Below are 23335 nucleotides of genomic sequence, written 5' to 3' on the forward strand. Positions count from 1 at the left end.
TATTATAAGTGATGATCAGTATGGCTTCAAGAAAGACAGAAGTTGTCAAACAAATTTACTCTCTTTTTATGAGGAAGTTAGTAAACAGGTAGACAGTTGAATAGCAGTTGATATAGTGTACTTGGACTTTGCTAAAGCATTTGACACTGTACCCCACAGACGGTTAATATGCAAATTAGGGTCGATAGGTTTAGAAAAGTCAATCTGTAATGGATAGAGAACTGGCTTAAAGATCGCATCCAGAGAGTTGTAATTCATTATTCATACTCTGAATGATCTAAGGTTATTAGTGGTGTACTCCATTTCTGTGTTTGCAGATGACACCAAACTATGTAATGGAATTAAGTCCATACAGGATGTCTATAACCTACAAGCAGAACTGGATGTACTGTTTGATTGGGAAGCCAAGTGGCAAATGACATTTAATATAGATAAATGTAAAATTATGCACTTGGGAGCAACAACATGCATGCTTCATACTGTCTAGGGGGAATACATTTGGGGGAGTCAGAAATATAAAAGGATCTGGGGGTTCTGGTAGATCATAAACTTAAAAACAGAATGCAATGCCAAGCTGCAATATCAAAAGCCAGCAAAGTACTTTCTTGTATTAAAAGAGGAATAAACTGTAGAGATGGAGACATAATCCTGCCCCTGTACCAAGCATGGATCAGACCACATCTGGAATATGCAGTCCAGTTTTTGGCACCAGTTGACAAAAAGGACATTGTGGAATTGGAGAGAGTGCAGAGAAGGGCAACTAAATTAATAAAAGGAATGGAGGAACTCAGCTATGAGGAGAGATTAGCTGAACTGAATCTATTCTTCTTGAGAAGAGACGTTTAAGGTGGGGTATGATCACCCTGTATAAATATATAAACGGTCCATATAGAGAACTCTCTTCCCTAATATTCACTTTGAGATCATTAAAAAGATCAAGAGGGCACTCTTTGCGTCTGGAGGAAAAGATGTTTAAGCTCCAGATAAGGAAGGGATTCTTCACTGTAAGGTCTGTGAAAATGTGGAATCGGCTTCCTCAGGAAGTAGTTTCAGCAACTACTATAGATTGCTTTAAGAAAAATCTGGATGTTTTTCTAGAAGCACAGAATATAACTGCGTATAAAGACTTTAAAGTAAAAATAACAGTGACTGTTGATCCAGGGAACATCCGATTGCCTCGTGGAATCCGGAAGGAATTTTTTTTTCCCCCTGTTGAAGCAAGTTGTACCGGGGGGGGGGGGTTTTGCCTTCCTTGGGACCAACCCTATGTCCTATAGGGTTTTATATCTGGGATATGTTTATTTCCCTAGTGGTTGAACTTGATTGACTTATGTCTTTTTTTCAACCTAACCTACTATGTAACTATGTAAGGCACCTCTGAAAAATTACATAAATTTGGCTTCTTCTCGAGGAAGTTTTTGCCTGCAGAAAGGAGTTCTACAGTAGGGGATCAAGAATTATTGACTGTGAAACTTGCTGGCTGTGAAAAGCCTGGGGGAATGGCATCACCCCGTCACTATTTACACAGATCACAAGAATCTCTTGTACCTCCAAACTGCCCAAAGACTTAATCCACGGCGAGCTCGCTGGGCCTTATATTCTCAGGATTTGATTTCATGCTTACTTTTCACCCTGGGAAGAACACCAAGGCAGATACCTTGTCCCGCTCCTTTGGCTCTGAGGATACTGAAGCTGAACCTTCACATTTCATTGATACTTCACGATCTTTGTTGGCTGCCCCTGTACGCTTGAAAAACATTCCTCCTGGAAAACATTTTGCAAAAAAGTCTCTGTGGAATGAGGCTGCGGAAAACTTTTGACTTCATCTCGCGCCTGTATTGGTGGCCAACATTACGTCAGGATGTTAGAGACTTCATTGCTGCCGGCTCCAAATGTGCTGAAAACAAAGTCCCATGAAGATTACCATCTGGTCCCCTTCTTCCTCTGCCTGTACCAAGTGTCCTTGGCCCCATATTTCGATGGATTTTATCACATACCTACCTCCATCAAGTGGTTGCACAGTCATTTTGGTTGTAGTGGTTGTAGTTTTTCCATAAGTGTTCCGCCTCCATGGTCTTCCCTCCAGCAAAGTCTCAGCTTGAGGAGTTCAGTTCACAAGTTGTTTTTGGAGGGCCCTGTGTCATCTGTTAGAGATGCAGCTGGACTTCTCTTCTGCTTACTGTCCACAGTCCAATGGTCAGACTGAGAGAGTCAATCAGTGCCTGGAACAATTTCTCTGTTGCTATGTATCAGCCAGGCAGGAAAATTAGAATGAACTACTTCCGTGGCCTGAGTTTGCCCATATTATCCCTGTCAGCGAATCTACAGGTTTCTGCCCTTTTTCCTGACCTATGGCTGTCACCCCAAAGTACCTCCTCTTATTCCCCTGGGAAGGGGCTCAGAGAGCGTTGCATAAATCCTCTCTTTGCCACAAGAAATGGACAGATTAAAGAGGAGCCCTAGATTTGCACTGGGAGATAAGGTCTGGTTGTCTACCAAGCATATACGTCTTCGGGTCTTATCTCCCAAACTTGCTCCCCATTTTATTGGACCCTTCTCTGTTTTACCGCAGATTAATCAGGTGACCTCTAAGCTGCGGCTGCCCTCCAGTGTTCGAATTCTCAACTCTTTTAATGTGTCTCTCCTGAAGCCTCTCATCCTCAACCGTTATTTCCACAAATCCCCTCTTCCTGCTTCTGTCCAAGTGGATTCTGAGGAAGAGTTTGAAGTAGAGTGCATTATTGATTATAGACTGCATTATCCTCCACCTGAGAGTCTGGATGCCGCCATGCAGCTTGCAACTATAATTGATAGACACTTCCGGGAACGTTGCCAGGAACGTGCTTTGCAATTTCCACAAGCTCCTAACCCTCTTGTTAACTCACCAGAGGCTACTGAACTTTCAGCAGAACCCATGGAGACTAATTGGTCAAATCTGCCAGCCTCAGCATGCGTGTATTTATCTGAGGCTGCACTTCGTGAAGGTTGTTTAAGTGCTGAAACCCTGGTTCTGATCTTGGCTTGTCTACTTCCCCCCACTTGTGGCAAAAGCCGTGACAACTAGTTCAGTAAACGTGGTTCGATAAAAAAAAAAGATTTACCAAAAAAAGGAATGGGTATAGGGTGGATAAAAAAAGAATAGGAATTGGTAAAAGAAAGAATAGAATAAATATGGCGTTTCTTCCAAAGCTTCCCAGAAGCCTGGAGGAAAAAAAAGAGGAGAAATTACTTGTGATTCCACTTAGGACTATAGCCATACCAATAGCAATACCTAAAAATAGGTGTAAAAATCATAGATTCAGAAAATAATAGTAGGACTAAACCATGAAACACTTGAAACCTAGATGCGTGCTAAAACCATTAAAACAAGTCAGCAGATGACCATGAAAAAGTAATTTCACCTTTAAAGTTGGCAAATCAAAGCTTTCATTTGGAGCTTTTGGCTTCATAACACAAAAAAGAGGACTAAAATCCATGGAGATAACTCAACCCAGAGGTCTGATATTATAAGATGGATGGTTAGATGTAGACTTCCTCGGGGTGGTTCATGGATATACACCCTGCTTCCTAGGTGTCTTGGACAGTTCTGGTATCTGTAAGAGGGAGTAACAACTGTAAGTCCCGCTTGTTCCAAACAGGCTTTCAATTCCTCCCCAGAACTTGCTGTATAAACAACATTGCAGAAAATAAATTGGAGCTAGAAGGGGAAACCCCATTTATGCTTAATTTGGCGAACTTGTGAGGTCTTAAGATAGGGCCTGAAGACCTGATGCCTAGCAATAGTAGCCTCTGATAGGTTAGAGAACAATTGGTATGATTGCCCTTGGAATTCCAAAGAATTTTTGTATTTCAAACATTTTATTGATTTCCTTAAAGGTTTTTTTTACAACATATTTTAGAAGAACATTTGAGAAAGTCACATAACAAAGAATTCCAACATTTAAAGAACAGAACTTATATAAAATGAAACATCATACAAAATGCAGAGTATAACAACAGGAACTTTAAGAAATAAAATAGGTCTTCCAATATCTATTGCATAACATCAATATTACATTATCCTGATATACAGTAATCTTTGAAGAATGCAATTTGAAAAAAACCTGGTACATTGTTTCCTGTTATGAGTTTTATTTCTAATTTTAGATACATGTGGTCCCTGTGTATTTCATACTTTAAAAAGATTCTAATACAATATTCAACTCTAAAAAAATATTCAACGACTGCATACCAAAAGGTTAGGGTATGGGATTAAAATTATGGAAAAAAAACCTGAAAGGGAGGGAGGGGGTTCCTCGTGCATTATTTAAGATGAAAGAATAAGAAATCCAAGGGTCCCATGTTTTATGAAAAACTTACATTCTATCTTTGAGTAAGCATGCAAGTTTTTCATTTGTCATGATCCAGTTCAGTTTGTTTTGAGTAAATTCCAGTGGTATACTAGAGGCTTTCCAATAGCAAGCTGTTGTTATTCATGCTGCCAGGAGAATGTATGTAATCAGATGGTCAATTGGTTTTGAAATAGTCTGATCTAGTTGTGCAAAAAGGTATGTTTCTTACCGTTTAGGTGGGTGACTAAATAGATGGGGTTGTAAATTCTGATCCAAAATCTTTTAACTTTTGGGCAACTCCACCAGGCATGTAACATAGTACCCATCTGACCACATTTCCTGTAGCACAAGGGGGAAAGGTCTGTATTTAGCTCATGAAGTCTAACGGGTACTAGGTACCAGCGTATTTGAACTTTATAGTTTGCTTCAATAGGAGAGGTATTACAAGATATAACTGAAGCTGAATACTCCCTGTTGAAGCCATTCTTCAACATTCTGTGTCTTTCCCTGATTTGAGTCCCATTGACACATATAGAAGAGTTTTAATGAGGGTCAAATACAGCTAAATATACAGCCAAAATTCTCCCCTTAGCTACAAATAAGGCTGAATATGACCTCTCAAATGCCTATTTAAGTTTAAATTTTAAAAAGGACCGTATTTGCATAAATCTGAACATGTAGTAGTGTAGTGTAGCAGTGCTCATAATATCCCTTCCATCCAAGAGATCTCCAATATGATATATTCTCTTATCTAGCCACCTCCTAAATTGTAGTTTGTCACCACCAGGAGGGAACTCGGGGTTGTCCCATAGGGGTGTCATAAATATAAAAGTCTTGGGAGAACATTAATTTTGATTGCTGCAATCCTGCTAAATCATGAAGGTGGATAAGCTGCCAATCTTGTAAATCCTTAATAATTTTATGGAAAAGGGGTTGGTAGTTAGCTTGAAAAAGTGTTGCGATAGAGTCAGTCAGATTAGTACCCAGATATGTGATAAATTTGTGTTCCCAGGTAAATTTGAAATTGTTTTGCAGCTGGGAAACCATCATCTAAGGAAGACTTAAATTGAGAGCCACTGATTTGTTACTGTTCAACGTCAACCCCGAGACCTCTGAAAATATATCTAGTTGTTTGAAAAGATTAGGATGCATAATTAAAGGAGAAGTAATATACATCAGCACATTGTCTGCTAGATTGTAAACTCTTTGGGGCAGGGTCCTCTCCTCCTGTATCACTGTCTGTATTAGTCTGTCATTTGCAATCCCTATTTAATGTACAGCGCTGCGTAATATGTTGGCGCTATATAAATCCTGTTAAATAATAATAAAATTGTTTGCATACATTCCACATTATTCCTCAACTGAACCACATGTGATACCTTTTATATCAGGATTCATCCTGACTGTTATTGCCAAGGGTTCTGTCACTAAGGCAAACAATAATGGAGAAAATGGACATCCTTGCCTGGTACCCCTCCTTTTCTGTATTAATGGAGATAAGTGCACCTTTAAGGAAATGTTTTACTAAGGGATGAAGTAAAGGGAAGATATTAGTCTGCAAAATGCTGCTCCAAATTCTATTTTCTCCAGGAGAGCAAACAAATAGTCACAGGATAAGCTATTGAAAGCCTTATGTAAGTCTATGGACAATTGCATAGATTCTTTACCATGTATACCAATACATTTTCCTTTCATAATGCATAGGAGGTCCAATGTCCTCCTAGTTTGGTCTGGGGCTTGATGGTGACACAGTAAACCAACTTGGTCCGGATGTATATTATAACCCAAAAAGGTATGAAGTCTATCAGCCCATACTTTAGTCATTATTTTAGGATCGCAGTTAATTAAGGATATTGGTCTGTAGTTCCCTACTTCAGAATGATCTTTACCCAGTTTGGGAAGGACACTAATGAAGGCTTTTTTGTCATTTTCTGGAACTGAATTACCCTCTCTAAGATGGTTAAAATAATGGGCCAAATGGGGGGAAAATGTATAGTACATGTTTGAAAAACCATCCGGACCAGGGGCGCAATTGTCCTTCAAACTTTTATTAGCTTTTTAAATTTATCCAAAATGTAACATGTTAAAAAGCCTGCTTTTAGGATGAAGTCTATTCTCTAGTAGAGGTCCTGGTTTATCACCCCAAGTGAAGAATCTATGTCTGATCCATTGCAGAGACTTTTCTGCTCTGGAAGTTAGACACAAATTCAATTCAGTTCTAAGAGATGCAATTTGTTCTTTAAAATCTTGATCTGGCTGCCGTTTCTGTTGACCCTGCAGTTCAAGTAAGGCCGTTTGTTTTTGAATAATGAAATTGGTAGATTGCTTTTGAGGATTAGTGGCCAAGGAAATTACGTGACCTCTAAGGGTTGCCTTACGGGCGTCCCAATTGATTATAGGACAGGTATCATCAGGGTTATTCAAGCTAAAATATTCAGAGATTTGGGATTTAAGGTTGGAACCCAATAGGAATTCATTTAATCTCCAGTGCGGGCTAGGGTTCTTTGACCATAATTTTGATAATTGAAACAAGACCGGGCCATGATCCGACCATGCTAAGATACGCACTGAATTAGGATGTGTGATGCAGGTAGATTGTATAAAAGCATGGTCTATTTGTGAATATTGTTTAAGAGCCAAGGAGTAATAGGTCTAGTCTCTGGTGGACAGGTTTTGTTCCCTCCAAGCATCTACTAGGTCATATTGATGTAATAAGGTTGCCAATTTTGAACTCTGTTTAGGAGGGTATTTGTAAGTTGGCTTGCAAGTCTTGTCAAGTATTTGGTACAGCTCCAGATTGGAGTCTCCTATTAATATCAAAACTCCTTCTATGTATGGTGACAGTGAATCTAACAAATGTTGAAAAAAGAAATATTGGCCAGAGGTGGGAGCATAATATGTCAAAATAGATACCATTGCTTCTCCCAGTTTACCTACGATCAATATATAGTGACTATCAGCATCTTTATGCTCCGAATGAAGTTGGGAGGAAACTTCATTTGAGAAACAAAATGGTACTCCTCTCTTTTTTTTCTCGGAAATATCTATAAAAACCTGTAGGAAATGTTTATGCAGGCACTTAGGTACTTAGTAGCAGCAAAATGTGTCTGTTGTAATTCTAAAATATCTAACTTAAATGAGTGATAGTACTGAAAGGCCTTAACCCTCTTTACTGGGGAGTTGAGGCTCTGTATATTGGGTGTTAGAAAGCTCATAGAAGTCATCACAACTTGCCAGGAGTAAAACACCTATGCACATAATCAGCCATATCAAAGTTATTGACATCCACCAAACATATACATGGGGCTTGAACATTGAATGCAGAGAAACCTGGGACAAAGGGGATATTGGTGAGAGGATAGCAAGGAAAATAAATACCTCCATGTGCAGCGCATAGAAAACTAACCCATAGCTGAGGTAAAAAATCAAAACAGTAAAAATATGAAGATCATTTCTGATCAAATAGAGGAGTCCGGTGTTCATTATGAATCACTGTTAGTCTCTGAGGGAGGCCATGTTTACTCCCTCCAGTTTCTCCAAAAATGTGTTATAAGAAATACAATTACTTAGCAACTATGGCCTTAAAAAGTAACCTCTTCATCAATTGAAGCATAAAAAAAACATTGATAACAATTAAGAAACCCAAATGGAAGATTCACTTCCAACTTTAGAAACAGGAAATCCCCACCAAGCTTTTAAAAATAATGTATTTTCAATCAATAATGAAACATAAATGCTCTGTTCAATCAAAAACCATCATTATCAGAGAACCTGATAAAAATAACTGAACTTCCCAGAAAATGGAAGTACAGTAATACCTATCAATAATAGTGCAATTTCAACAAACAAATAGGATATTACTGTTGCTGAAATTAAGGTGAAATGGAGAAAGTATTGTATGGTTTCAGCATCAAAAGGTATATTAACCTCCCCAGCGGTAAGCCCAAGTGTGACTCTGGGTAAAAAAAAACAACCTGAAAGCGGTAACCCCGTGTCACACGGGGGTAGTTAAAAAAGTAAAAAACCAAACACTTACCTGGTCCCATCGGCATCCCCCAGCGTCCTCCAGTGTCCTGCCATCCTCTGGCCGTGTCCTCTTCCTCGATCTGTCCCCTGGCGAGTGCGCTGATGTTCCCCGGGAGTTTCCAGTGACGGTGTGTACAGCTGTCCTTGGGGCGCGGCAGGAATTTCAAATTAGTTTGTATTGCATTCAATACAAAATACCTATTGAATTCAATACACTGAATTTATGTCTAAAAGCAGTACATTGTCTTTCATGAAAATTTATTTTACAGTATATAATAGTATGAGTATAATAAATTTTGAAACACAAAATCATAAAGTATAATAAAAAAAATTTATTTTTTTTTAAAATTATTATTTTGACATGATTTTGTGTTTCAAACTTTATTATACTGTAAAATAAACTTTCATGAAAGACAGTGTACAGCTTTTAGACATATATATCCAGACAGAAATGAACCGCCCAAGAGGTTAATAGGCAAAACAAAACATTCAATAACGGCTATAAAGGATATATAAAAGAAAAATGTCCACGGTCAAACATAAATTACTTTCTTGTGGAACAAGAACTTTTGGAAGAATTGAAGTCCAGATGAGAGATAATGGAGCACCCTCTACTGGTAAATGACGGATCAGTGGAGATAAGACCTAATTCTGATAGCAGCAAATTTCCTTCATTAAATGCAGAAAAAGCAAAGAATTTTGAACGTAGAAGCACAATTTATTATGCACAATATTATTATGATTCAGGAGCAGTTGTAGTAGCGGTTTGAATTATCTTCTCTTTTGAATCGTGAGGGGCGAGAGATCAGTAAAGATTTGAATAGGATGACCATCTATAGACATATCTGAAAGATTTCTGACCACCTTCATAAAGCCTTCTTTTGTTTGAAAAAAATGCGTTGAAACAATCACATCTCTAGGCAATCCATCAAATGGAAGGCTGGCTATTTATCTGTGTATTGCATCAATTTCAAGGTGTAGATCATCATGGTCTGGTTGCAAGCCATTTTTAAAGCCTTTTACGGTGGCATCTAAGTCTTTTATATATTTTGGAAGGCCTCTGATGTGGAAATTGCCCCTTCTTGTTCTATTCTCCAGCTCTCCAACTTTACAAGCCGATCCTGGGCTTTGGAAGATTCCTTGATTTGCATCTGAAAGGAGTGGAGCCTCAGGGAGGTGAGAGAAAAAGACTGTGTGTGTGGCTGTGGAGCGCCTAGAGATGCTGGTGAAGCCACGGAGAAACGGAGGCGCACGGAGCTTAGCAACGGCATCAGCCACCCGCGCATCAACCACCATTTCCGGCTGACTTGGATTTAGTCCTGTCCCGCAAATGGACTCTTCTTCATACGCACAGAGCACTGCCATCTTCTTACATCTTCTTCCCTCTTCTGACTTTGTCACCTGATCTCGCACTGTGCAGAAAAATTGTGTTTATAGGTCCACTTTAAGTATTTATGTAATAAAGACTTGTGAATACTGAGGGGGGTTAGAATGTGGTATTTGTAATAAAGAGTGTACTCCTTAGTGAAATAGCAAGTCAGTTATTGCTATGTCTCTTTTGCAATAAAACAACTTACCTGCATGTTCTCAATCTTTTGATAAATGTACACTCAGCTGGCCATGCATATTTCTGTATATCTCAGTGTACAATCCCTGTATAGTTGGCTGTTGAGAATGAATGAATTGTGTTCATGCACTTAAGGTATGCCATTGTTGCCAATGTTGGCAATCAAGCTGGCTGAAGAGAGTGGGTTAAGATGTTGGCACTGGCGGTAACATGATGAATTTAGTTCCACACTACCAGCTTTATTACTTGGGTTTACTAAACCAGATTTTCCCAGGCCAAATATACCATCAACAGTATGTGTTGGTTTATTTAGGAATACCTTGTGAATAGTTACCTAAAAATTAAAATTAAAAATTACCTAATTTTTTTTTAAGCACATATAAAGGTTTTTTTTTTTGGTATGATGTTTTAATAAATTGCTTTTATAGTTTAGCCTTAATATTTAAACAATATTTTTCTTTATTGTGTCTTGTTTTCAGACAGATATTTGGAACTGCATGAATTCATCATTACCAGGTGAGATGAAAACATTGTTATAGTTGTATAGCTTTTATGTTTACAAAAGAATAGTAAATCATTTGAATCATGAAGTTACCACCGCGTTTTGCATAGTAAATCCACCACGAGTCACACTCGTAATTACTGCTAAGGGGGTAAATTCAGTGTTTCCTCTGTCCAGCTTCTGCGTTAACCCCTTGTTGCCTAGTCTGTTGTTTCCAGCTCATTCCCATGTGCTGTTCCAATGTTCCTCTCAGTCTGCGGATATTTCTGCCTCCAGTTGCTTCAGTGTCTCCCGTATTCTCTGAGTCTGCAGTGGCCCCTGTGTCACTAGTGTCTGTTTTCTTGATCCTTGGTATCTGACCCCTGGCTTGTGACCTGACCTTTCTTGCTTGCTGCCTTCCTTGACCCTGGCCTTCCTCGACTATTCTTTGCTTAGTGATTTGGTACCATGTTCATCCTACCCAACCTGGTGTGCCCAAGGACTGCAACCTGGTAGTAACCAGCAGTGACTACTGTTTAGATTCTGCGCCTTGGCCCTTCTCAGGGCTTGCACCACTTCCGTGCAAGCCATAGCTCCCCCTAGTGGCCCTGTCTCCCCTAGCTTGACAACACGATTTCGCCCAATTAAATTTTCCTTTATCTGCAAATTATGCATTTTGTGACTGAAACGTGTAAAAATACAGCTAACCCGTTGAGAATGACCAGCTTTGAAAGCATTTGCAGATTTTCCCCAACCCCAAAGGTAATATAACAATAATCTACGATTCTCCATTAGCGGGTACATCATATAAACCACATGCCTATATGTCTATTATGGAAACAGATGTACAAACGAACTTGATCCTGAGAAGTGGTGCCAAATATGAGATAGCACAGCTAGATGTTCTCCCAGTAGTCACTTAGGCTAACTATAAATTTAATAATGCGTTGGTATATGGTGCCTGCTAGGCTCTAAAAATGCAATATCTCATTTCTTTTGCTGTTGACAGGATTTATCAATACAGAAGGTTTGCGCAGATGTCTCAAATTGAAATGCACACAGTAAATACAGCCTATTTATTCCAACAGAGATATGTCAGATGATTCTCACCAGATAGGAATGATCAGGCTCTTTTAGATGAGAATCTGACATGCAAAAAGACTTACCTGTGGGTAAAAATCCAATTACCGGTAACTAACATGGCACACTCCAAGAGTAACAGTACCAAAAAACAAAAAGAAAATTAAATGGGCCTTTAGGCATACACAAAATATTAACTTAAAAAAAATGTATTTCATATTTAATAACAACACAGAAGAATCTTTATATACACAGTAGTAAGCCCCATAATAAAATACATTATACATGCTGAGCATCATCCCTTTCTTAGAAACCCCCAAGCTCAACGCATTTTATAGAATAAAAGCCTCTTCTTCAAAGAGTACATTATCTCTGGAGAAATTAATGCAGCTCTAGGAAAAACATTAAAAACCTGCTTATCTATCCAAGGAGAAGATCCAGTAACGAAGCACACATTTCAAACATGCTGTATTAAAATCTTAAAGTAATGGTGGATCCACAGAAATAAGTACCAGCAGTTCTAAAAGCATAAAATAAATAAAACCTCATATGCCACGGATATTCACATACATGTCAGAGACATAAGAATTATTTTACTACTATTATTTTGATAAAGTTGACAACATACCTGGAGTTAAACTTGGAGATGAGTGCTATCATGTTACTCATATTTCTTCTTAAAATAAAAACATGATTTTTGCCAATGCAGGCAAGTCATTTAGGTAAAATAAAATATTCTTAAATGTAATATAGTGATATAGTGCTCTATTTAAAAAAAAGGGAATTAGACATTCCTTTGTGGAGGTTGATGTGTTTCAATGGCAGTAATTTATTCCTACAAAGGAATGTTTGAGGGTATGTCAGATTCCCTGATTTATAAATAGAGCCCATTATATGTACCTGAGGAATGCATGCTTCTTTGTATCTGTAAACTGGTTGAATTCATACACTACCGCCAGTAGGGAGCACCAAACTGAATATTACATGGTTCAGGAAAGGCCTGGAACATTGTAGTGACCGAATCTCTCACTAAGGACACCAAATCTTGTGCAGGAAGTGCATTGGATATAATATTTGTTTGTTTTATACTAGATCAGAGGTAGCCAGTATTCCAGTCTGACCTAATGCGCCTCTATTTATTTATTGTTGGATCTGGCCTAATTGAACTGTTGCGTTATCGCGGGTTTCCGCAATATCATCAGGTTCCTGCACAGTAACCCCAATTACTATGCCTAAACAGCAGAAGCAACGCGCAGCTACCAATCTCCGGAAGGTTGACTTTGAACGCTGTGTCTTCAACCACGAATGGACTGACAAATTATTCTTCCTCTAACGCGCCAACAAAGACCTGTGTTTAGTGTGCAATGACACCAACAGCACTTTCAAGTGGTTGAATCTCAAGGGGCATTTCGATACCAAGCACACGTACAGAGACTACACCGCAGATGAACGAAAGACTGAGACTGCTGGCTTGCAGTCACGGTTGGATCAACAGTCGTCACTCTTCAAGAAGCAGGCCTCCAAAGCTTTTGAGGCTGCTGAGGTGTGTTCTTTTTGATTGCTAGGAAAATGCATCACTTCACTGATGCAGACTTTGTAATGGATTGTATACTTGCTGCTGTTGACGTCATTTGTCCCGAGCAACACAACGCTTTCAAGGCAATCCCGGTGTCTGCATGCACTGTGGCTCGACGCGTGGAGGACTTGGCCTCTGATGTCCGGTCTTCGATAATTACAAAGTTCAAAACTCTCAATATATTCTCCATCTCCTTGGACGAAAGCTGTGATATCAAAGAAACTGCGGAGCTGGCCATCTTTGTGCGTGGCATCACAAAATACCTGGAGGTAGTCGAGGAGTTTCTCAGCTTCATCCCGATGAAGGGAATGACAACTGGCCAAGATGTCCTCAATGCCCTCCTACCTACTTTGAGTGGTTTCGACCTGTTGAAGCGGGTCTTGGTAACTACGGACGGTGCACCTGCCATGGTTGGATATACCAAGGGACTTTCGCAGCTGCTCATCGACCACTGTCACTCTTTTGGCTGTGCGCAGGACACTGCATCGTCCACCAGGAGTCATTGTGTGCCAAAGCAGTTGGCATGAATGACATTATGTCAGTTGTGGCGCAGTTGCTCGTCCTCTCAACCACTGCATCCTCAAGAACATATGCGAAGCTGCAGAGGCTGATCATGGCGATCTGCTTTACCACACTGAGGTTCGCTGGCTCAGTCGTGGCAACTCGTGCATCTTCGCTCTCCGCCACAAGATCGTTTCCTTCGTCAGTGAGAGGGGCCTCAAGGGCTTTCAAAAGTACCCTGACAAGGTTTGGCTCTGTCGGTTCAGCTTCCTCACTGATATCAGCTCTCACCTTAACGAACTTAGCCTGAAGCTTTAAGGACGTGACGTGCTGGTCACAAACATGGAAGTTTGTGAAGCAAAGCTGATTCTATGGGAGAAACAGCTGTATAGGGGCGACTATGTCTATTTCCCGCACCTCGCCCAGTGTGATGCAGCCCTCATTGACACCGAAGAATGCATCAGTGTGCTGTCAACCCTGAGGAATTAATTCTCTTTGCGCTTCACTGATGTGTGTTCTCATTCGCCAGAGTTTAAGATCGTCAGCACTCCTTTTGACTTTCCCTATGATGACGCCCCCTCTGCTGTGCAGTTGGAGTTGATTGAGCTGCAGGCTTCGGACGTTCTCTTGGCCAAGTTTACTTCTTGCACTACTCTCATTGACTTCTACCAGCTGCCACATGCTCTGTTTCCAATGTTGTTAGCCTGTGCCAAGCGTGTGATTGCAATGTTTGGCAGCACTTATTCTTGCATGCAGCTGTTCTCTAAGATAAAGTTTTGTAGGAACAAGCTGTGCTCTCAGCTCACTGACAATCACTCTAATGACATTCTGTTGCTGAACTCCTCATCATTAGAACCTGATATTGTGTCTCTAAGAACATGCAACATCATGTTTCCCATTGATCGTACTGTTTATTTTAAATAAAAAAACTTTCCTTGGACACCTTGTTTCTTCTGGCCTAGTGTGCCTTCTTGACCTCCCGAAATGGCCTAGTAGTTGAAAACGTTTGCCGACCTCTGTACTAGATAATTTTCAGAGGGTCAGAGTAATCTCTGGCTTTTGTTATTACTTAGCTATAGTCAATTTTGCAGCTGCCATACAAAGTAGAGTTTAGTTTTTACTTTGAAGGGGATAGCTGTTAGATATGAGAAATCTGTTAATGCTTTCTATATCACATCTCCCTATCATTTTATGGAGTTACCCAATAACTATTTGTATAGATTATTGGACAGATTTCCAAAAGTGAAAACCCCAGCAAGAGGCATTAGAACTCTCCTCACGCTTGCAGCTTTGTTGGTGCTTGAAATCCTCTAGCAAGTAGCTGTCTTTACCTTGCTTTTTGTTTGCAATATTTTATCATTAGGAAGTATACGCATTGACATATTTCATATGATAATTGATATAATACTCACACTTCAATCCTCACCCAGCCTGTCAGTCACACTCAAGTATGTAGTTTCGCTCAAATTAAATGCTCACTGTCCATGATAGCATTCAGTTCCTGTCCTGCTGGAGGTGTGTTTTTTGTCTGAAACCAGTTGCTGACCTTTGCTTTGGCTGACCCTCCAATTGTTTGCTGCCTGGACCAACCTTTGCTTGTACTCTGACTTTTAGTTTTCTTTGCTCTTTGTTATATTTTGCCTGGCTTATCATTTTTCCATTCACAACCCAGCACTGACCTGCTCTTTCTACAATTTGGACTAATGTTATATCCCTCATTGTATCTGCGGACCTATCTGTCCTCAAAGTCAAAAACTCCCTTTAAGTGCCACGGCATGAATGTCCTGTGTGTAGTTTATCGGATGTAGTTGTTTTAATTCTCATGAATTTACAGTATTAACAGCCAAACTTTAACCCTTCGGATCACCTAAAGGCAGAAATACAGTCAGGCAGGCTAAAGTTAAGGCAGGATGCAGAGTGTGTGGTTACCAAGATGCAGGCAAAAGCAGAAACAGTCGGAAATTCATAATGCCACCAAAAACAAATTCAAAGTACGAAGTAGCAACACAAACAGAAAAAAACCTTTCCCCAGTAATACAAACCTATACAAATTTATATATTCCATGCATGGGCAAATCAATCAATAACAGGCAGCCTCATTGGCATTTTTCTTTATGGAGGGATGACATCAGTGCAACTCTCCATAAAAGAGGGTACATAGCCAGACAAGACAGCATTTTGTGCTGCTGTGTGTGTGCTGTTTCAAAATACCGCTTTATGCAAAGATACAGAAGACTGATTCTACACGATTTTACCTCCAAGAAGTGCAGTACATTAGATACAATACAGTCTTCTAAGTATTTCCAGAAGTGTAATATGACATTGGTTTGCTAAGCCTTGTATGTAAAATGGCTGACAGGGTGTGTCTAACTGAAACTACTATCTAGTCACAAACAGGAAGGGGATAAAGGAGGAACATACAAAATACAAATAAACAATGACACCAGGCTGCTGTGGCAGCACAGTGTGGGATAGTGACAGGATGGAGCAACTAAAAAGTAGTCAAAGGAATTATTAAAAATAATGGGGCAGATGGTGCTTGCTGTTTTGTTATACTGTGTTAGTGAGACAGGGACTTGAAATTCCTAACTATTCCATTATTTTGATACTGAAGTTAACCATTCCTCATTTACCAGTTTTAGTCTTCAGTCAGCTTACTGAGTTTTTGTGGAATTTGAAGCAGGAAAGATTATTTGATTATATGATTTTTTTTGGTATCTGTTTAGAATCACATTTAATCAGTCTGATTTAGACTTAGTAAACTGGCTGTAGCAGTTTTGGCTGCTGAAATGACATGGAAGACATTTCCCTCTGGTGTACACTATGGAAAATTGTGTATTGTGTGGATAGTAATTGGAAATTAACAATAAAAAATATATAATAGGTCTCCTGGGTTTACTTACGCTTACAAAATGAAGAACATCCACAGTATATGATATGCAAGGAAGAATGTCAAGGTTAAAACATGATATTTTACAATGTATTTTGAATTTTTTCTTATAGGATCCTAGATTGTTTAAATACTGTCAACACCCCCAATTACAAACTGCATTAAAGAAACAAACTGGGAATACACCAATGGGACTTTCACGACAGTTATTTTACATAAAATTTTTAATACTTTATTACAAAAAACGTTTTCAGTAAAAATTCCATAAAATATTAGGAACATGTCCTTATTGCATGGTACAAATGCCAGGCCTATTTCTTATCCTTTCTTAACCAACGCGTTTCGCAGACAGTCCACTTTTTCAGGGATACAAGTCAACACATTTATGTATCCCAGAACTACAATACAGAGATTACTGTTATTGCCATGTATCATGTCATATTCAATACAAATATTAATATTAAAAATACATGTCACAATCTCAGTTTTTACTAATTACCTACCAATAACTCTTACAGTGCAGAGGCAAGCACAGGGGGACGTCGAGAGCCACAGACCACCGATTGAGAGCCAATCAAGATACCCTCCAAATCCTCATTCACTGATCAACATAATCATGTTCATTCCAACGGGGTATCCAATTAAGACCTAGATCCTCATCTTCAATCCAGGGAATCAATAACTTTGGGGATCAGCACATATATTATTCAGCATCCTAGATTTCCAATATCATGTTAGTCATGTTAGTCATATTATGCTTTTACATTGTAGCTGCCCCTAAAGTACAGTGTCAAAGTAAATTTGCATGCGAAAAAGTCCTTCCAGTATATACTACAGCATTTACATATATGTAATCATTACTCATATGTACCCCATATGTAGCCACTGAAACTTTTTATCTATTGCATACTTTTCCGGATTCTATCCTTGTACCTACTTTTGCTTGTAAAATCACTGACAAGATGCTTCCAGCTTGAAGATCTAGAGGGAGTCCAGATTGTCCTCAAAAATTGTGGGTGCCTGGCGGCATGCAGTGCACTGTGGAGATCCTCACCTCCCCTTTATACTTACCCACACTGGCTAGCATGGGACTCGCATCGGCGTCCCACGTGTAGCGGCGCAGGGAAAAGGGATATTGCCCAACATTGATTTGTATGGCCATGTTGTTGCTAATATCCTAGAATGCCTACAATTGTAGGGTGACAATGTATAATAATCCTCTTGTTAATTTTCATTTTTTACATTCATTACATCTTAGTAGTGTTACATTTTGTTTTAAAGATGTACAATATCAACATATATGTATCTCTATCCTTTTGTCCATACAATGCAGTTTCTACAACATTTAGGATGAATAGTACGGTTTTCATAGCTATTATAATAACAGTACAGTATGATTTATACAGCCATTCTAATGTATTACAATGTCATCATTTCATTGCATCTACATACTTTTTAAATTTATGTGTAACGGTGTGATCGTCTGATCTTTCAGTCTCATGTATTGGGCTGAAGGGGAGACATAAAGACACCTAATGTGTTTGTAATAGGAGAGACAATTACAATAATAACATCACATTTCCCATTTAACACACCAGCAACATTGAACAATTAACATGTTAGGCAACCACAGAACACAAAACACAAAACATATACATCAAAGACATCAAGTGGAATAACATGGGTTGCCAGAAATGACGATGTCTTTTCCCTAGCTTTGTTCCCTGTTGTCTATAGAAAGAATTTAAAGCTAAAGACATCATTCATCATTTTACAACTAAAAGCTAATTATTTCACTGGAATGAATGATCGGTGGGCTGTGGTTCTCGCTGCCCCCCTGTGCTTGCCTCTGCACTGGGTTACAAAGTGTATCCTTTTTATTATATTAAAAGAGGTATTGGTAGGCAATTAGTGAAAATTGAGATTGTGACATGTATTTTTAATACCAATATTTGTAATGAATATGATATGATACATGGCAATAACAGTAATCTCTGTATTGTAGTCCTGAGATACATAAATGTGTTGAATTGTATCCCTGAAGAAGTGGAATCTGTCTGCGAAACGCGTTCGATATTAGGACATGTTCCTAATATTTTATGGACATTTTTACTGAAAACTTTTTTGTAATAAAGTATTAAAAATTTTATGTAAAATAACTGTCGTGAAAGTCCCATTGGTGTATTCCCAGTTTGTTTCTTTAATGAATTTTGAAATAAAACACTCATAGTATGAAAAAACTCAATAAACTTAATATTACAGCAAACTACATGTGTTTAGACATGAACAGGGTAGTTCTGTAAAGTATAACAGCTTTGTTATTCGTATTACACAGGTATGACATTTTCTGTTTGAACTTTTTATTGATTTTTCAATTCAATGGTTAGACATAAAACAAAAGTTGAACTAAAGTACATAGATATCATAAATACAATGTTACAAAATAAAAACAATACAGAGTACAAAATACTGAAAACAATACAAAAACTAACATGAAAAAGCACATTAAGAAGGGGAGTTCCTCAGGTGACGGAAATTCTGTGTGGATCCGGAATAGAGTCTCTGATAAACGAAGAGGTAATGTCCCAACATAAATAAGAAGGTAACTTATAGTGGAAGTCCATCAGCCTGCTGCAAATAACCTGGGGTATATTGGGCGGTACCTGACGTTATACTGTAACAAACACAAGAATGCAGACAACACACAGAGGGGTGGGAAACAAGGGAAAGGGAGAAGAAGGGGTCCGGCTGGGGTGAGGCATAGAAAACTGCGGTATGACAACCTACTCCCCAAACCCGCAGTTCTCTCTCACATGTCGTGCAGATCCAGTAATAATGACCATTCAAAGTCATGTGGTAAACAGTGTGTAACCCACGGTTCCCATATTCTCTGGAATTTATCATGTTTGTTGTGCAGACTGGCAGACATTTTCTCATTGGTTAGATACCAAGCATTATCACTTGAGCCACCGTTGGCATAGCTGAGCTCCAAGCCTTGGCCAACACCCTTTAGCTGAAGTAAAGATGAACTGTAACCTGTGGAACTGGGAAAACGTACAATGTTCTTGTTTAACATTTAGTAAAGTGACCTTAGGGTCTTTTGGTATGGATCTACCCAGCACCGTGTATACAAGCTGATAAACAGCAATCCAAATTTTGCTTATTCTCGGGCATTCCCACCAGATGTGATACAATGTGCCCTTAACAGAGCACCCTCTGAAACACATTCCAGAGGAAGTGGCCGATAACCTGCACAGCCTGGCAGGTACCATGTACCAACTCATTAATAATTTACAGTTAGCCTCGGTGACATTACTATTGGGAGAACATCTGGCTCTTTTATCCCATATTTGGCGCCACATCTTAAGATCAAGTTTCATTTTTAGATCTGTTTCCCAATAAGACATATAGCTGTGTGGTTTAGATGTTGTACCTGCTAATAGAGAACCATAAATTATCATCAGATTGCCCTTAGGGTTGGGGAGTATTCTGCGAATGCTTTCAAAGGTGGTTATCCTCAATGGGTTAGGTGCATTTTTACATGTTTCAGTCACAAAATGCTTAATCTGCAAAAAACGGAAAATCCCATTAAGCAGAATGTTGTATTTTTTCTCTTAAGGACGCAAAGCTTCTAGTATCATGTATAAACAGCATGTCATAATACCTTTTCAAATTATCCGCCCTCCAATTATGTGAATGCCAAGTAGTTTGCGGAACCTGGGGAAAATGACTGATTGTAAAATAAAGGCACCAGAGGGGTGTGGGGGATATTAGACCAGCTGCCTTTTTGTTGCTTGGTCCATATTTGTAGCATATGTTCTAATATTGGATTAGTGATCCAACCATCTTGTGATGTAACTGGGACCCAAAGGGGGCCATCTATGGGGAGGGGAGACACCTCTGCCATCTCTATGGTGTGTCTATTTCAGAATGGTACACTGAAAGATTAGCTAACTGAGCTGCTACATAATTATTGTAAATATGCGGTACAGAGAGGCCTCCATCTTTCCTCAATTGAAATAGGGTTTGTTTGGAAATGCGGAGTCTACTATTCTCCCAGCTAAAATTGAGAATCATTCTTTCATTTATACTTAAGTAGTGAGTCTGGATTGAAATGAGAAGCACCCTGAAGTGTTACAAGAATTTAGGATGAAGTGTCACCTTCACCGCCGCTATATGCTCCAACCATATTATCTAGTACCTTTTCAAGGTTTCCAGAAGTAGCCTAGTCTGGCGTATCAAGGCAGGATAGTTTGACGTTAAAAGTGTATTGTAAGAAGCTGTAATATATTCCCCCAGATACAATAATTTTGACTGTTCCCATGAAAAGGGAAGGATTCCTAGAAGTGGGTGTCAAGCTCTTGGAAGATTAATATTCAGTGCTGAGCATTTGGTATTGGTAATTTGGAGGCCTGATATCTCTTCAAAAGTGGCTATGGTAGCTAAAAGATTAGGCAGGAATACCATTGGATTGGATAGAATCAATAGGGCATCATCCACAAATCGGCTGATTTTATGGTAGTATCCTGCATATTCCAAACTACTTATGTCTGGGTGATTACGTATTGCCAGAGCTAATGGTTCTTTGGTTAAAGCAAACAAGAGGGGACAAAAGGGTACACCCCTGCCTAGTACCTCTGGAAATAAGAAATGGGGGGGAGCGGAACCCCAGGTATTGTATGAAAGCCTGGGGGGTAGTGTATATAGAGTCCAAACCCCCATTTCTCTAGCACATACATAGGATAGGGCCAAAGGACCATGTCAACTGCCTTTTTATTGTCTAAAGCCAGTAGAAAGACTGGGCATGGTCTGGTTTTATCTAGATGAATGAGGTGGGTTAGCCTCCACACACTATTTGTTGCCTGCCTTCTTGGAATGAAGCTTATCTAAACCTCTGCCAACCAGATCCCTTTGTTAAGGCGAGCCACCAATATTTTATCCAGGATTTTGACGTCTAGGTTGAGGGGGATATTGGTTTGTAATTGGACCATGCAGTTGTATCTGTATTTGGCTTGGGCAGCATGCAGATACCCCCTGTCAAAGTAGGGACCACGGCCCTGTCCGATAACAAGTGATTATAAAATTTTGTAAGGTGGGGAGCCAAGGTATCCCTAAATTTTGTATAATAGTGAGCAGAGAACCCACCATAGCCATGTCTTTTCTGCAGTTTGAGGGACTTCATGGCTGCCATAGTCTCTGCCTCCTTAATAGATTCCTCCAGAGTAGTGTGAAAATCGGTTAGGGGGATCGTGGAAAAAAAGGCCTCAGCTTTGGACAGGTCAAAGGAGCCGGTATCACTATAAAGTTGAGCTAGATGTTTAAAAAATTTTTCCACAATAGTTTGTGGGGTCTACTTTCAGTCTAATTGGTTGGAAGAAGGAGTTTACCATCCAGAGCCTTTGTGCCAAGAAGGAGTCAGGTTTATTGCCTTTGACTTAAAATTTGTGTTTAGTCCAGTGCAATTTCTTATCTGCCCTAAGGGTTAAACACAGCTCCAACAAGTTCTTTTATTTTCTGGGTTCAGGTGTTAGGTCCGATTTATGTAATTCCCACTGGGCCTCGTATTCCTGCTCTAGCTGAAAGAGCAGAGAGTTACGCTCTCTTCTGTGCTGGGAAGTAAATTGTATGAGGCAGCCCCTTACACCTGCTTGATGCCCAATCCAAAGTACAGTATATTTGGGGTGACGTCAGGTGTGACGTTCAATGTAAAGTTTTCTTGTAGTGATGATTGAACTTTTTGGAAAAGGGCTGAGTCACTCAATATAGAGGCATTTAGGGACCAATTACAGCCTGAGGGTTTCTGGTTTAAGGAGGAGAAAGGAAAGTAAGGCAAACCCCAATTTTTCAAAATATATTAATAGCATAAAAATCAGATCTGAGCATGTAGGCCCCTTAAAGGATGTTGCTAGGTTGCTAACAGGTTAAAGACAAGGCAGATTTACTAAACACTTTTTTTGAGCTCTGTGTACACGAAGGAAAATGGCAGAGCTCAAGTCCAAATTCATATTAGCAATGTCACGGATTTAAATGAGTCACAATGGCTCAGAATTGATATGATTGAGAAACAGCTGGGAAAAATAAGGTTGACAAAGCACCAGGACCTGATGGATTACATCCACGTGTCCTCAAAGAGCTGAGCTCAGTTATTTCAAAGCCATTATTTCTAATTTTTAAAGATTCTTTAGTCACTGGCAAGGTACCGATGGATTGGCGTAAAGCAAACGTGGTTCCTATCTTGTCATACTATGACAGGTCTAAGGTTTCTAGTGGTGTACCCCAGGGTTCAGTGTTGGGACCTTTACTGTTTAACATCTTCATAAATGATATAGAAATTGGGATTAAAAATACCGTTTCTGTGTTGCAGATGACACCAAACTATGTAATGGAATTTTGTCCATAAGGATGTCTAAAATTTACAAGCAGACCTGGATGTACTGTTTGATTGGGAAGCCAAGTGGCAAATGACATTTTATATAGATAAATGTAAAGTTATGCACTTGGGGGCTAACAACATGCATGCTTCATACTGTCTAGGGGGAAAACATTTGGGGGAGTCTGAAATGGAAAAGGATCTGGGGGTTCTGCTAGATCATAGACTTAATAACAGCATGCAATGCCCAGCTGCAATATCTAAAGCTAGTAAAGTACTTTCTTGTATTAAAAGAGGAATAGACTGCAGAGATGGAAACATAATCCTGCCCTTGTATAAAGCATTGGTCAGACCACATCTGGAATATGCAGTCCAGTTTTGGGCACCAGTTCACAAAAAAAGGACATTGTGGAATTTGAGAGGGTGCAGAGAAGGGCAACTAAATTAATAAAAGGAATTTGAGGAGCTCAGCTATGAGGAGAGATTAGCTGAACTGAATCTATTCAACCCTTG

General features: G+C 39.4%; 1 protein-coding gene across 3 annotated transcripts in view; it reads left to right on the forward strand.

The window, feature by feature from the left end:
• RECK (reversion inducing cysteine rich protein with kazal motifs) overlaps positions 1–23335 on the forward strand; it is a 205584-nt gene that overhangs the window by 39496 nt on the left and 142753 nt on the right. For all 3 annotated transcript variants that reach the window (XM_072411954.1, XM_072411955.1, XM_072411953.1), the window contains exon 4: positions 10404–10440. In XM_072411954.1, the coding sequence (XP_072268055.1) occupies positions 10404–10440 (37 nt within the window). The remainder of the gene's footprint in view (positions 1–10403; positions 10441–23335) is intronic.

This window comes from Pyxicephalus adspersus, chromosome 5 (assembly GCF_032062135.1).
Source record: "Pyxicephalus adspersus chromosome 5, UCB_Pads_2.0, whole genome shotgun sequence".
NCBI classification, from domain to species: domain Eukaryota; kingdom Metazoa; phylum Chordata; class Amphibia; order Anura; family Pyxicephalidae; genus Pyxicephalus; species Pyxicephalus adspersus.